This window comes from Phacochoerus africanus, chromosome 3, assembly GCF_016906955.1.
Source record: "Phacochoerus africanus isolate WHEZ1 chromosome 3, ROS_Pafr_v1, whole genome shotgun sequence".
Lineage (NCBI taxonomy): Eukaryota > Metazoa > Chordata > Mammalia > Artiodactyla > Suidae > Phacochoerus > Phacochoerus africanus.
The window spans coordinates 178,260,560-178,277,505 of record NC_062546.1 but is presented as its reverse complement, the minus strand read 5'-3'; the positions used below and the strand labels follow the sequence as shown (position 1 = coordinate 178,277,505).

Sequence of the window (16,946 nt, the reverse complement as noted above, 5' to 3'; positions counted from 1 at the left end):
CCTCAGTCTCAAAAGGCTGACTCAAGACCTAATGATTAGGAAACCCTGTTATAGCTAAAAACTAGTTAATAGCAGTCTATTATGTTATGCCCTGCCTTGGGCACACTAACTTACTCTGGCTTTTCACAAATAATTTTTCCTTGCTTGTTTTATTTTACTAATGATTACTTTCGTTAGAGTTAAAGTGCATGCCTAGTGTTTTCGTTTCCTTTGAAACACTCCTTAAAACCCCCTTTCTTTTGTGGGCAACTTTCACTGCCAAGAGAAAGTCCAGGTGCAATAACCCCAAAGACCACCAGAACCCATCACTGACCACCTGACTGTGGCCTTGATGACTTTGAAATAGTCGCGGTCTGTGCACATGGGTCAGAAGAAGAATTTCTGAACTCATATCAGAGTGAAAAGAAAGAGGAGTTTATTGAGCATGGTGAGGAGTTTATTGAGCATGGTGAGGTGGAGAGACAAAGGGTCTTATGATATACTTGCTGGTTGGTTGGGGCGTTTAAGGCCCTTATAGAGGTGGGGTGGGGAGTGAGCCACTTAACTTTCCTTCCTAGGAGTAGACCAGGTTGCTCAAGGTGGGCAAAGGGCATAAACACAGAGATGAGTGGGGCAATGATAAAGGTCTGGCAATTCTTGCCTTGGCCAGAGGCTTTGAACTCTCCTTGAAGGGGGCTTGAAATCTAACAGAAATGATCCATGGAGGGAGAAGAATCCCAGGACAGTAATCTTTACCTACAGTCCTTTTTTTGAGCTAAACCTAGAAGTCCTCTTGGTATTCTCTCTCAAGGGGAAACACTGTTTTGAGGTGTTACCCTGCTGTGCCCTCCTTTGCCTGGCAAAGCAGTAAAGCTGTTCTTTCTGCTTCACCCAAAGCCATCTCTGTGACTTAACTGGTGCCAGTGTACAGAGGCCAATCTTAGCTACGAAATTTGGGGGCTCAAACGAAAACGGAGTTCCTGTCGTGGCACAGTGGAAATGAAACCATGAGCTGTGGTGTAGGTTGCAGACACGGCTCAGATCTGACGTTGCTGTGGCTGTGGTGTAGGCCGGCAGCTACAGCTCCGATTAGACCCCTAGCCTGGGAACCTCCATATGCCGCAGGTGCGGCCCTAAAAAAATAGCAAAATTTGGGGGCTCATCCACGATCTGACTCTCATACCTGGTCTGCCATCCCAGAAGGGTTGGGGATGGAGAGTGAAAGGGAGTCTGCCTAGCAGGTGCTGAGGGCGACCTTCACTTTGAGCATTCCTTTCTTCCTCCCACCCACACCAGCTCAAATTTCTACTCTGAGGAATTATTTTGGGGAAGGAGAAGTGTACAATCCTGGGATGTCATGATGCCTTGGCCAACATCTGGGTATCTGGGCAAGTCCCCCAGCATGCACTCTGAGGCCCCCTTGGACTTTGTTCATCTAAGGAGCCAAGTCTTAGGTTCCATCTAGGGATCTTCTGTTTCAGAAATCCCACCTATAAGGCAACACTTGGACTAAGGTCACAGGCTTAGTGGGACTTGGAAGCCAATCTGAGCTTTGTGCTGTCTGGTTCGGTTTTTCTGGTTTGAGGCTTCTATTTGCTGGCAAGCATTCTGGTTTTTTTTTTTAATCAAATATATGGAAATTATTTCTATTTGACAGCCCCAGAGGGAAAATTTTGGCAGACTTGTGGACCTATACTTGTAAACCTATGAATAAGGAAAAATTGACTTTAAACTGTGTGGCCACAATATTCTTTAGACTCCAGAAAAATTTTTTGCTTTTTAGGGCAATACTCGCGGCACATGGAGGTTCCTAGGCTAGGGGTCAAATTGGAGTTGTAGCTACTGGCCACAGCAACGCCAGATCCCAGCTGCATCTGCAACCTACAGCACAGCTCACGGCAACGCCAGATCCATAACCCACTGAGCCAGGCCAGGGATTGAACCTGAACCACTGCATCCTCATGGATGCTAGTCAGTTTCATTTCCACTGAGCCAGGACAGGAACGCCATCAGAGGAAATTTATAACTATAGGTCGACATGTCTGCCAAAATTGAGATAAAACTGTTGAAATTCCAAAACTTGTTAACATATGCAATTAGAGAAAGCTAGCTTGATGAATTTTTTTTTTTCATGTTCTGACCCTCAGAGAGCAAGAATACGCCTAGGAGAAAGTACGCAGCTAACTCTTATCATGTTCTTGATGAACAAACACAGCCCACTTTGCCTGAGACTTTGGCTTTGAGTAACTAGTAGAACTTCAAAACAGGGCAGAGGTGGGGAGAGAAAGAGAAAGGAGAAGGAAAGAGTCTTTTAAATTCAGGTAAGTAAGGGAGTGCCCATCATAGCTCAGTGGTTAACGAACCTGATTAGCATCCTTGAGGATGCATGTTTGATCCCTGGCCTCGCTCAGTGAGTTAAGGATCTGACATTGCCGTGAGCTGTGGTGTAGGTTGCAGACACGGTTCAGATCTGGCATTGCTGTGGCTCTGGCGTAGGCCGGTGACCACAGCTCCACTTCGACCCCTAGCCTGGGAACCTCCACAGGCTGCCGGTGTGGCCCTAAAAGACAAGAAGACAAAAAATAAAAAATAAATAAATTCAAGTAAGTAAATGTAACTTATCCCAGCTGCTATTTTTTGTTTTGCATTTACCAGATGACTTGCCCTGACACTTGCAGTCATGATTCCCTGTCTTTCCATTTGCATGCTGTTTATTGGTTTGTTTTTGCTTTGTTTTGTTTTGTTTTGTTTTTTGTCCTTTTAGGGCTGCACCCACACATCTGGAAGTTCCCAGGCTAGGGGTCAAATTGGAGCTGTAGCTGCCAGCGTACACCACAACCACAGCAACAAGGGATCCAAGTCATTTCTGTGACCTATACTACAGCTCATGGCAATGCTGAATCTTTAGCCCACTGAGCAAGGTCAGGGATCAAACCCACTTCCTCATGGACACTAGTCAGGTTCGTTACCACTGAGCCATGATGGAAACTCCTTGTTTATTGTTAAAAGAGAAACTTTCATTGGAAAAAGTTGAGGAAACTCTTGGATGTCACCCTTTTGCTTTTCTCCTGCAGGAATCATATTGTGTTCCTTATATGTTTGCATTTGTCTTATGTGTACACATATGTGGCAGCTATGGGAAACTCAGATTTGTCTCCTGAATGCAGCCCCTTGAGATGCGGTCTCCAGAATTGGACCACATTCACTTACAAGCCAATGATATGTAAAAAGATGATTTCCCTTTGTAAGGTGCCCTGGCCATAAGATTCTCTAGATCACATTTTAAGATAAAGCTATGAGATCTCTGTCTAGATATATGTCTCAGTATGTGTCTTTGTCTTTGGAATCAATGAGCTCTATGTACTCGGCTTAAAGAAAAGTAAGCACTTGCAGATCAAACAATTCTAAATACAAGAGAAACTGAGCTAAATTCAGGTTTACATGATCTAGGAAGTATTCAGTGTTAATATCTGGTATTAGTTAGTGGGCCAAGGCAAAGCATAACATAATGGAGACTGATTTAACTAGCTTTTATCTCTATCGATATTTCCTAATCACTAATTCTTGAGTCAGCCTGAGAGGATGCCTAGGAGGCTAAAGGAAATGCCTTTTATTTCAAAACAGAAGGATGCAAAAGCTTGGACATGGTTTCTTGCTCAGGAGTTCCCTGGTGGCACAGTGGGTTAAGGAGCCAGTGTTGTCACTGCTGTGGCTCACTTCTAAGCTACAGTGTGGGTTTGACCCCTGGCCTGGGTACTTCTGCATGCCCTGGGTGCAGCCAGGGGAAAAAAAAAAAAGAGAGAAAAAGAGAGAGAGAGAGAGAAAGAGAGATAGTGCTCAGAGTTTAGGGTTTGTGAATGCAAATATGTGCCCAGCGCTGGATGCTTGGTGCTCAGTATACAGTGGTGGTGGTGATTATTATTACTCCTCTCTGGTTCTGGTCTTCATCCCTTCTTTTTTTGTATTTCTCGTAGGAATGCTTATTGACAAGTTGTAACGTGTTTTTACTGTTCAGACAAAATCCAGAACGGGGTAAGAGTGACTTTTCCTCTGCCAAAGGTGTCTTGGGTCATTGGATCAGGAAGAGACGTAGTAAAACTATAAGTAGAAAAGGGGTTTGGGATGGGGGGAATCCCTGGGGAAAGAGAACCAGGTGCGGTTTTATTGACATAAGAGAAGCCGTTTTTGGACTAAGCCATTTTGTGATCAAAGCCTAGCATTAATGATAGCCCTTGAACAGGTCTCAGTAATCAATAATCTTAAGGGGAGAATGCAGAAACAAAAACTATCATCAGGCAAGAGAAGTAACAGTAGCAAAGATAACATATCAGTTGTAAACTATCCCAGTTTTGTTTCAATGGTAAAGATTAACTCAAGGCCTCAACCACCCAATCAGCTGGAACCTGGGATGATGATGCTGTTGACCTTTTCTGACCCTCATGACTTCAATCAACTAAAACTTGGGCTCTGTCCACCACCTAAGCCCCTTCATGAATATGCATGTGCCCTTAGCTTAAACCTTCCGCAATTTTGCTCCTTCTGGAGACACTGCTTTGGGAAAGATCCCCAGTATTCCTCTTACCTGCTGAAAATCATAAATCTTTCCTTCTACCAATCTCTGGGTTGGCCGTCTTTTGGCTCTATGCCAAGAAGGGAACATAATTTTTTGGGTAAAAAATTCACAAGAAGGGGGAAAAAAAGGATTTAGCAAGAGCAGGCCTTAGAGGGTAAGGATAGGGCAACTTTGTATGAAAAACAGAACTGGTGGTAACTTGGATGTCATAATGGTTCTGGCCACATTCAGAGAATAACTGTGTCCTTAATGTTCCTCCTTGGGAAATCTACCAGCCATTCCAACAGGTCATAAGTGAGCAGAGAAGTCACACGAGGGTACGTGTATCCCAATATACCCATTCTGCTTTATTTAGAAAGTTAGGGATGGAAAGCATGAGTAGAATGGAGCTTAGTTGGGGCTGGAGTTAGGAATTGGAAGTTTCTAACTGAAGGGTGACCTTGGGCCAGACTATGAGGGGTTGAGGAGAGACATCGAGGATGCTCCAGTGGCCCAAAACAAAAGCACACTCCAGGGATCTAAAATGAACATTTTCCTGAATGAGTTAACCTATTCCCTATGTTGAAAAATGAGAAATGAAACCAAATTAAGCATCTCAAATCCTTTTAGATTTATTTTATTATATGTGCATATTCAAACACAGAAGTCTTTCATAAATATCTTTCATAAACATTTTAGTATTTATTCATATGCATTTTTTCCATGCTCTTTGGTCATTCAGTAATCATAACAAACTTCATAGTCATCTGAGGGAAGTTGGCTGTGTAGTCAATTTTTTGTTTTTACCTATAAAATGGCTAAGAAAGGATTTTCATCCTGTGGTCACAGTGAGTATTGGAAAATATGGAGGTACATGGATCTGTGATCCTAAATGATCCTACAATAAGTAAATTTTTCTTAACCTTTTCCAAATACATTATGCCCTAAACATGTTTTTATTCTCCTGAGTGTCCAAACTTTGTTTCTGAAATACTGCAGTTAGGACCCACAAAGTAAATGAGGAAGCGACACTTTCTATTCACTCCCAAGACAAGGCCATGGAATTAGAAGTGTGAAGTCACAGGGCAACAGCATGATGTGATAGCAGCAAATTCTGGAGACTATTAAAGTCTCCTGTATAACTTAAGAAAGGGTATTTAATGTCAATTTTGGACTGTCATTTATGACCCTTTCTTCCCTATAGGTCCCTATGTACAGTCTATTCCCATCTCAGATACTCTCAGAGCTGGGCAGCAGAGTGGAGAATGTTTTTACCAACTAAAGGGACGGGTACTAAAGAAGGAAGGAAATATCATCCGGCCTAAGATACTCTTTCTTGCTTGAAATGGCAAACCAGCTACTCCCAGCCTGTGTGCAACAGACCCTAACCAGACCCCCAGACTCCACAGATTCCCCCCACCCAGTACTGCCATGCCCATTTATGGTTTTGACACTACAGTTCCCAGTGCCTTGTCTCAATGTATTCAATAGCTCCTTTTTTAGGAAAAAAAAAAAAAAAACTTATCTAATAGAATTATAGAAAGCAGCAAATATTGAAAAAAAAGACAGTAAATGTTTTGCTGTATAAAATGCTGTATCCAGAATTTGAACTGTTTTAATTGAATCTGAGTAAATCTACACCCACTATCGTGGATGATAAATGCTTATTCTAAGGTCTCTCAAAATTTAATTTCAGAAGAAGCAACTTCTTGGTTGAGTCCAATTTTTTATATGGGAAGTAGGTGTCTGTTTTAATTTTCCTCTGAATAAGATAAATATTATTAAGTATCATAGCTTAGGAAATGATCTGCTATTACCAATACTATATTTGTCACGTGTAATAATTAACTTTTAGTCATATGCTCAATGATTTTTTTTGAATTACAAAAAATCGTTATTTATCTTGAACTTTGTCTAATCTTCCCCAACTTTTTTAAAAATAATTATTCCTTCAAACTCCAGGTAACAGTATTCCTGAGAATACATCTTGTGACAGTCTTATGCACATACATAAATATTTTATAGATTACACATAAACATTTAACACATTACATTCAACACATTTAAGGGCACCTTAAATGGAACAGATGCACACATCTGCAAAATCTCCGTACTCCCAGTATGAAAACATCCCCAATCTATAAGGCCCTGTTTGTCAGAGTGGAGGCTTTTTTTGCAAGGTACGACATTACTTAGCTTAGTGAAAAAGTTTCCATCAGACTTTTGTAACACTAGAGTGAAGGAATCAGGCTAAAAGGCAGACAGGCCAGCATAGTCATATTCAAAACAGCTCAATACTTTTTAAATATATATAAAGGTATATAGGATTCTGGTGAGATAGTTAATAATCATCTTTGACCCTTTTACTTTTTAAATATTTGATATGATTATACATAGAGAATTTAAATCAAGAATCAAGAAACTGGAACAAAACACGCACATATATAGAGACTCATATAGCCCAGACACTTGTAATTACCAAACATAAGGCCTCTAACACTAATTGAGCAGCATAATTTTTAACAGGCGAAATATATCAGCTTAGAAAGAGTCATAAAACCAGTTATATATGTATATTTCTGCACTTGAGAATTCAGCAATAAGTGTCCTGAAAATATTGTAAAACATAGAAGAGGCCATTTACCACCTCTATTTTCTGAAGTTTTAAATTTTTTAGTTTTGTCCTTCAACTCACAGATATCTTTCATTCTATTAGTAAATGAGACCAAAACCCCAAATTATATTGGAAAATATAAATCACAATAAAAACAATGCCTACTTAATAAGCAATTCTAACAGAAAAATAATTTTCCTTTGTGATGAGTGGATTTAATAGGTCTCTTTTATATATATACATATACATTTCATAGTTTAAGTATACAGAATGAATGGGTTTTAAGTTCATTGCTATGTAGTCAAAGTCTAACCTTAGCATCAGGACTAGAAAACATACACACACACACCCCCACACACACTCACACACACCACCATACCAATTTAGGTATGTATATAGGTTTTTAATATACTTCAAAGTTATGTACCGGTTTTCTAACATAAACTGTTAAAAATTTGAAATGTAATCTTAAACTATGCGGTGCCAAGCCCTACTATAGGATAGCATACTCGATATGGCCTCAGAAGCCTTTCTAAGTTTTATACTTTTCTTGAAGTAACTGAACTTCAAGTTAAGGTAAAATACACAAACTATATCTATAAATAAATTTCTTGTTTTATATTTTTTCCTCATAAACGTAATCTCCAAAGGATCATATGAATATTGTTAACATTGAGAAAAAGTTATTTTATTGAACTAGTTCTAATCATACTAACCTTAATATCTGAAAATATGGCCTCAAGGGCAGGCACAGGACATTATAAAGGAAAATAAATCACATTTCCCAATGTTTTCCAATCTTGGCATTGGTGTTGTCAGGGCTAGAAGTAGGAATATCATCTCTTTCTAGCTATAATATTCACATTTAATTTTCATCATAGTATAGGCTATTTAGGTCCTTAATTCAGAATTGTGTTTATTTCTAGAATATGCTCTAATGTGTTGATTATGAAATAGAATGATCTTATGGCATTAGCATTTTGATTTATAAAATGCAATGACAGTGACAGTTAAAAAATAAATACTGAAAGTCCACAGCTCTAAAAATAGCATTTTTTCCTTCTAAATTGCTGTATTGATCAAAAAAAAAAATGGCTGCAGGTTTATTTGCTATTTAGTTTCCTCAAACTAATATTTTCCTTATTGATTATTTTTATGTAAACTGCTACTTGTAGAGCCACCTGATTTAATGCTTCTAAAATTATAAAAATAAACATTTGCATGAGATGTATAATGTAACCTCCAAAAATTGCATTCTCTTTTTAGAACACATTATTTGTTAATATTCCTAGGTTAGCAGCTCTGTAGTAGTATACATTTTTAACTGCTCAAGGCTTCTTGAATCATAAACAATGTGCAGTGAAATGGCTCTTTCCCTTTATTCCTCCCTGGTTTTTATGGTCTTCACATAACCAAACCACCTCAGCCATTGAGTTTGAGAAGATGTTTATGATACAATATGCACATTGGCAGCAAAATCTACTGGGATTTGTGCTACCCATTGGGTGTAAAGTGCTGTGTTTTCATCTTTTCAAAGCAAAAGTTTTCAACTTTTAGCAAAGTGATCCCTTCTACCTCTTTTCTACACCTACAGCTCTTAAAAGGTACAGAATTAAACATGAGATTCATCTAGGTCGACATCAGCCTCCCCCAGCTCAGTGGGAGTGAAAGGGAATGGGCCAGAAAGCAGGGGGTTCTCCATGCCATTTTCCTCACTGATGTGAAGGACAGTGTCTCCGTGCTGTAGGAGGATGGATGTCTCAAGGCCTGTGAAGTCATCAGGGTCCGAGAGCTGAGCAGAGAGGGGACTGTGCGCTGTAGCACCTGGTACTTCCGTGTCCTCTTTCTTTTCCCCTTCTTCAGCTGGGAGGCTCTCACCCTATAACCGAAAGGATCTTTACATCATGGAAAGGTAGGATGTGTACCAGGGAGGGTATCAAAAAATGTTGTCAGAATTCCTGTCGTGCCTCAGTGGTTAACAAACCCGACCAGGAACCATGAGGTTGCAGGTTCGATCCCTGGCCTTGCTCAGTGGGTTTAGGATCCAGAGTTGCCATGAGCTGTGGTGTAGGTCACAGATGCAGCTTGGATCTGGTGTTACTGTGGCTGTGGTGTAGGCTGGCAGCTCTAGCTCTGATTGGATCCCTAGCCTGGGAACCTCCATATGCTGCAGGTGTAGCCCTAAAAAGACAAGAGACAAAACAACAACAACAAAAAAAAAAAACAAAAAAAAAATGTTGTCTAGATGGATAAAGAATCATAAAGCTGGACCCAGCTTTAGCTTTTCTTATATGTAAGAGCTCATATAGGACCTTCCAACTTTCTAAGCCTGTTTTCTAAGCTGTTGCAGGAGCATAATTTTCTTATCTGGCTTATCTTGTAGACTGCGAGGATAAAATGAGATAATGGTGTCCCAATTCTTAACCATTAAAGACTTTACAAATGTATATAGTATACTGCCCCATAGCTTTCTTTCAGTAACACATGAGAAGAACATGGGACCCATGGAAATTTATTTACAAAAATCAAAAGTAGAAAAAAAGAAATCAAAGTGAGAAAAATAGTAAAAAAGTGATGAAAAAGAGCAAAACAAAAATTTCTCTCACAGGATTCAGAAGGATATATACTTAAAAGAGCGTCCTCTAAATTGGTAACTTAATTTGTTTTAATTGAACCGTCTTTCCACTATGTATTCTATACTGGTTTTCAATGGTAAGTTTTTGTTGTTGTTGTCTTTTGTCTTTTTAGGGCTATACTTGCGGCATATGGAGGTTCCCAGGCTAGGGGTCTAATCAGAGCTACAGCTGCCAGCCTATGCCGCAGCCACAGCCATGAGCCGTGTCTGTGACTTACACCACAGCCCACGGCAATGCCAGATCCCCAACCCACTGAGCGAGGCCAGAGATTGAACCCGCAACCTCATGGTTCCTAGTCAGATTCGTTTCCGCTGCACCACAATGGGAACTCCCTCAATGATAATTTTAACTGTGAAATATTATTTCCTCCTAGGGTTTTCATAACACGGACTATGAAGACTTCAATTCTTCCTCTTAAGGAGATGTATCCTCAACCATATACTATATATAGACCTTTCTCATGACAGGACCAGTGTCTGTCTTGCTATAACAAAACATTACAGATCCAGACTTAAATTATATGAAATACATTTCGATATCTTAGTGGGTTCCCAAACATAAGAATGCAGGGAACAAGCCTTACCTGTTTCTCTAGTGCCCTCACCTGCTTGGGAGAAAGGCTGTGGAGATCAGCAACAACAATGGCGGGGGAAGATGTGAGGACTGGTTTGTCCATCCCTTCTGGTTTCCTGGCTAGGGCCGGGCTGCAGCCCTGTGGCTGGCCTGTGGCAGAAAGTGTGTCTGCTGGGGCACCTGCTGACTCCGGCTGAGCCTCAATGAAGGTTACAGATCGTTTCTGATCCACTGTAGGTCAGACGTAAAGCAGTAAACAGGGACAGGAGGAAAGCATATTGGCAGTGCTTAATAATTAGCTTTAACCCATGTCTCTAGGCTTTTTATAATAAAGACACTGATGGTTTACTGATAATTGAGAGCAAGTGTGACTATTATGTACATGTTTTGATTTTACCTTACAAAGAGCAGGACTTGGGTAGAAAAATCATTTTTACATAAGTTGCCTTTTCACATAAATAGTTTTTACATAAAAACAAGATTGGCATAGAGAATGGAGTGAGCTTGGTTATCATTCATAACAACTGCCAACAGAATTTAAAAGTCCCTATTAGAACCCTCCTACACTGTTGAGGGGAATGTTAAGTTGTTATAGCCACTATGGAAAACAGTGTGGAGGTTCCTCAGAAAACTAAATATAGAACTACCATATGAGCCAGCAATCCTACTCCTAGGCATATATCTGGACAAAGCTATGATGTAAAAAGATACATGCACGGCTATGTTCACAGCAGACAATTCACAAGAGACACAGAAACAACCTAATTGTCCACTGAAAGATGAATGGATTAAGATGTGACCCACACACACTCAGGAATATTCTCGGCCATAAAATGAAATAATGTCATTTGCAGCAACATGAATGGAACTAGAGATTCTCATACTAAGTGAAGTCAGAAAAAGACAAATACCATATGATAATCATTTTTATGCAGACTCTAAAATATGACACAAATGAACCTACCTACAAAACAGAAACAGACTCATGGACAAGGAGAATAGACCTGTGGTTGGTTGCCAAGGTTGGGTGAGGGATGGAGTGGGAGATTGGGGTTAGCTGATGTATTATACACAAAGGGGATAAACAATAAGGTCCTATTGTATAGCACAGGGAACAATAGTCAAAGTACTATGATAAGCCATAATGGAAAAGAATATTTTTAGAAAATGTATGTGTGTGTGTATTTATATATATATCACTTTGCTGCACAGAAGTTAACACAATATTGCAAATCAACTACAATTAAAAAAAGTCCCCAAAGAATAAAAAAAAAACAAACAACCATAAAAGTCCCTATTATTCCTTATTCCTTTGTCTTCAGTAAGACATACAACAAACCCAGTCCCTGGTTTGGGTAAATAAAGCACAACCTCCTATAGGCAAACTTTTGAAACATTTGAGGTTTACCTTGGACTGTTCCCTTTCCCTAGTTCATGAGGGTAGGGATAGGAGGGAAAGATGAAGAAAAAAAAGGCATTCGAGTTTTCTGGGAAACTTCTTCCCTTTTCCTAGTGGCTCCCACAGATGTGCTTATCTACATGAGTTTAGTCTCTGCAGGCCTTCCCAAGTGGGTGGTGTGTCAGTGGTGTAGTTAGACTGGACACAGGAGGCCTCACCAGATGGCTTTGTTTTAGGTTGAATGCTCCTGCGAGTGGTTGACAGCCGAGCCCCATGGCGGTTCCTGGATTCCGTCTGAGTCTTCTGACGAGACAGTAGAGGACGTCTTAGCTGAAAGAGAATAGGCAGAAGAAAGCTAGCAAGTGGGTCTAATGGCCTGTAAGGAGAGACTGAGGCTCCAAGGATTCTGACTATGGTTTGCTCCTTTCTTGGTGGGTTTCTGTGGATCTAATGGTTGTTCCCTACATTCATACTAAATAAAATAAATGTCTTTCTGCATATTTAAATACAAGTACACACTTGATTCTGGTATCCCCTTGAACCAATTCTATCTTCTGATTATTACCCCTTTATATATCCTAAGAATATTGACATAATTTAAAATAGTCACAGTGAGAATTTCAGTGAATTTAAGAATACAAAACTTACAATTTTTATTTTTTAATTTAAAAAAAATCTTTTGGTCTTTTTGCCATTTCTTGGGCTGCTCTTGCAGCATATGGAGGTTCCCAGGCTAGGGGTTGAATAGGAGCCATAGCCACCAGCCTACGCCAGAGCCACAGCAACGCCAGATCCTTAACCCACTGAGCAAGGCCAGGGATGGAACCCACAACCTTATGGTTCCTAGTTGGATTCGTTAACCACTGAGCCACAGTGGGAACTCCAACAATTTTTATTTTTTTGATTTTTAGGGCCACACCTGCAGCATATGGAAGTTCCCAGGCTAGGGGGTCTTAATTGGAGCTGTAGCCACTGGCCTACACCACGGGAAGGTGGGATCTGAGCCACGTCTGCCACCTAACCACAGCTCATGGCAATGCCAGATTTTTAACCCACTAAGCAAGGCCAGGGATCGAACCTGTATCCTCATGGATACTAGTTGGGTTTGTTAACCCCTGGGCCACAACGGGAACCCCAAAACTAACAATTATTGCTTACCAATTAGCCTGTGCTCATCTGAAAGCTATGGTGAACATACGCTACCTCTCAAGGGGAGGTTGATAAAAACAAACAAACACCTCAGATGCTAGGGAAATGTCTGGTCTCCAAATCAGTGCTGGGATGTTCCCATCAAAGTAACCACACAAAGCCTCACTTAGGTTTTTATTTAGATAGTAATATAGAGGAACCCCAGGTAAAGAAAGCTGCAAAGATGATCTTTACTTCAATTTCAGTTTTAAATGGAATTGTTTATCTTGAATGACTATGTCTCTGCCTCTGCACAGAAACAGGCCTTAAATCAACTTTATAATGAATCTTCTATGGCCAGTAGTTTGGCTGGCCAAGATTTCTGGATAGGGAGCAAATAAAAGTATAGGCCCCCTTAGGTTGCCAAGTAATCAGCTTTGCTAAGAAGAAGGTTCAGAGCTAAAATAGAAGCTCCAAACTCTCAGCATGTTTTAACGTTGCTCTGTACTGCTTATTTCAGGTGGGGAGAAGGCAAAATATGGTCTTCATATACCTGGGCATTAAAAATTGAATAGAGCTTCCATTTCTTAGGATGACTCTCCTGGCCTTTCAGGGTCTGCTTACCTGCCTCAGGCCCCTCTTCCTCCCCAGTGGCTGTTGAAGGAGGAGGTTCTGTTGGCCAGGTTCACTCTGCACACTTGCCACCCTGTCAAGCACCAACAGTGTTAGCGTCCTCTGGAGAGAGGGCAGAAGATGGTCCTCTGGTGGGTGTTAGCCAAAATCACTGATAGGAAACAGTCACTTCAAAGATACCGTTATCTTTGAAGGAAGGTTGGGAAAGAATCCCTGGGATGGGAGTTTTCAAAGGTTTCGGAGGAAGGACAGGGCCTTGTAGCCCCAAGCTGCCAAAATTGAGATTCTCTTTTCAATCACTGATGCCGGATCTATCATTCAGCAAAACATCGATTCAAACACACCCCTGGTTTGGAAGCCACCAATTGGCTTAAGATCTCATATTCTAATCTCAATTTTTTTTTTTTCAAGGGTAAGGAAAAAGGTGGTGACAAACAAACACGAACAACTCTTATCACATGGATGGAAACACCTTTTTTTAAATTTCAATTTAAATGAAAATAAGATGGACGAATATCAAACACATCAGACACAGAATCCATTTGGGTGAAGGGTCACATTCAACACATGTTTGCAGCCTGAAGTCTCTGTGACTGAGTAAATGAATAGTCACACGGATAGACGATTAAATATCGTGTAAAAACAGTTTCAGATTTAAAAGGCTGGCAAAGTAATGAAGCTATCATTACAACTTAGATGCTTAATTAATTAATATTGAATAGCTGCACCCAGACATAGCACATGATTTATAAAAGTAACAACCTGCTCCCCCCAAATTTACTGTGTATGTGTGTCTTTTATATGCAAAAATGACTACCGGCAGTGGTCCCTATTTTAGTGTTAGGTGAAGCTGAAAACACTGTCATGGGCCCATGACCCTTTTTCATTCTGCATGCATGTGTAATGGGGATTTATAATGGAGTGGAGGTGAAAAAAAAGAAATGTATTGTGCCCCAGAGAACACTGTAATCCTGTGGATGATGCCAATGTGATTATTTGGTTAATGGGTAATTAATTTCTGCTTTGCCTTTGCAAAAGGAGAGTCATCTACAAATGGTTTTTACAGTAAAATATTCCACAGAGGAATGCAGAGTCAGCAACTGTCCATGAAAACAGAAAGACTGTATTCATTCAATGTAATCAAAAAAAAAAAAAAAAAAAAAAAAAGCTTATCTAAATACAGTCTCCCTGCAGTTGTAGGGAAAGAAATTGTGGCAGGATGGACAATCAGATGGTTCCCTGTTGTATTAACAACTAGTTAGCCATCTCATGGTCTACATAGTCACATCTGTCATTTTTTAAGTCTTAATCATCTTTCCATTAGAAGAAAATCAATGATTCCCAAATGGAATCCCAAATGGAGTTTATCATAGTTTTTCTGAAGTAAGGATGTAATTATATAATGATTAGACCATTTGGGATACGCAATACAAAATTCCATAAAGAATCTCAAAGACAGATGTTTCTAAGCAGTCTTGGTTCTCCTGACTATCAAGTTCCAAAAAATCAGTGTACATTATTTTTATACATATATGACCTTATACCATATATGACCTTTCTATGAAGATGGAAAATTACCCCAAAGTAACAGCACAATAAATTCTGATAAACAATCCAGACCAAGTTGCTGGCATGTTTGAAAGAACATCTCCTTCTTAATTATACATTTTAACATGTGTTTTAGGAAGTAGTATTCAATTACCGTATGCACAAAAGTATAAACAAGTTTCTCCTAAATACCAAGCAAAGCTTTCGCTGGAATGGATTCTTCATTGACATCTAAATGTTACCTCAGTTCCCTTGGCCATAAAGGGAGGTTAATACTTACCACCTACCTCCCATTAAGGTAGAGAAAAGAAGTTAGTTGATGTGAAATGGTTTGAACATGAAAAGTGATGCTTCCTTGTTTTATATTTGTAATGAGTTTATTGCTTCTAGAATACTAGAAGGAAGTAGGTAATAAAATATCTTAAAAATAATTAACAGAGAAAATGAAATAGAGGCAGTCCGTTTGTCTCATTTTTATCCAGTAATCATATTGTGAGGAAAAAAAAATGGTGTAAAGAAAAAGAAATACACGTCACTCAGGGAGTGTTAAATGTCAAAACATAATGGTAATTTCACGATGATTATTCCAAGGGAGGATCATAAGCATCAAAATTTTCTCTATGGATAGAGAGGCTTATAAGAAATGGATCAAGTCTATAGCTTTAGTAATTAGCTGTTCTATGTAAGTGAATAATATTTCATCAGTGGAATGTACATATCAATGATGAAATTATAGAACATGTCCTTGGCAATACGGCCCAGCTAAGATATTATATTCTCCCTAAAAATGTGATGCTAATATGGTTATGTATGGAACATCAAAGTCTGGCTTAACTGTGTGTTGAGGACACATTAATAATAAACAACCAGAGAAATAAATAATGGAAGTAATTTATGCAGAAGTAATTCTGGGTTTATATCAAAATGGAGTTGCATATAAAAAGTGGTTTCAATTTAGCGTCTCCCCGTGTCAGGTAATATTTCCCCATCATGTGTAGGATTTGCAGTGTGTGACCATCAGGTGTGCAACACACCAAACAGAAGACCATGGTGTTTGCCCTCACTGAATACTGATTTCCTAAAAATCTGGGGAATACCGATCTCCCCAAAATTTTAGGGGAATACTGATTTCCTAAAAATTTTAATTTGGGGAATGAGAAATGGCTGATTTCCACTGCTTTGCCAGATAAGAAGGCAAAAACAATAAGTATAAAAGGAAACGAAACTTTCTACATGGAAGCTAAAATCATTCTTTGTATTTTTGAGTCACAAAACAACATTACTATGGCAAATGATCTGAATTTTAGGAAGGTCAGTATACTGGGATCTTGGCAGAACTGGTGCAACTCAACTGTCTACAGAAACCAAGAACACCTCACTCAAAATGCAAGGAAGTAATTTACAGGCTAGGGACATTCAGACAATATCCGAAGACAATTCTGGCACAAATTACTTCTTTTCTCTTAGTTCTACATGAAGATTTGGAGTGCATAAATATGTATGTATCTCCTAATGGAAAATATATCTAACAGTATTTCTTAAAGGATAGGGGAACAAAGGGCCATTCAGTACAGCAATAAAAATTTATATCACTCATCTCAAATTACACAAAAAGTGTATTTCGATCTAGAAAGAGATTTCATCAATAAAAATTTTAAGTAGAAGCACTGGGCAAGGCTAGTACATAGAAAATGAATTTGTATCTTCATTGCTTTTATCTGTACTTTTAGATTCAATTTTAATATGGTTAGAGAAACCTAGAGGGAAAGCACAAGGCATGCAGCATAGCCATTTTCCCTGAGTGATTGTCTTGCATAAAGGGAATGCATAAAGTCAGCACTAAAAGAACCATAAAGCATGTATAGAGAGAACAGGGGCATAAAC

At 39.4% G+C, this 16,946-nt stretch overlaps 1 protein-coding gene across 3 annotated transcripts in view; it reads right to left on the bottom strand.

Moving 5' to 3' along the window:
• Positions 1 to 5,150: 5,150 nt before the first annotated feature.
• The window catches only part of UNC80 (unc-80 homolog, NALCN channel complex subunit), a 223,869-nt gene continuing 212,073 nt past the window's right edge, over positions 5,151 to 16,946 (bottom strand). For all 3 annotated transcript variants that reach the window (XM_047773388.1, XM_047773387.1, XM_047773389.1), the window contains 4 exons: positions 13,506 to 13,587; positions 11,972 to 12,083; positions 10,386 to 10,585; positions 5,151 to 9,024 (listed from right to left, as the gene is read on the bottom strand). In XM_047773388.1, the coding sequence (XP_047629344.1) occupies positions 8,758 to 9,024; positions 10,386 to 10,585; positions 11,972 to 12,083; positions 13,506 to 13,587 (661 nt within the window). In that variant the 3' untranslated portion in view covers positions 5,151 to 8,757. The remainder of the gene's footprint in view (positions 9,025 to 10,385; positions 10,586 to 11,971; positions 12,084 to 13,505; positions 13,588 to 16,946) is intronic.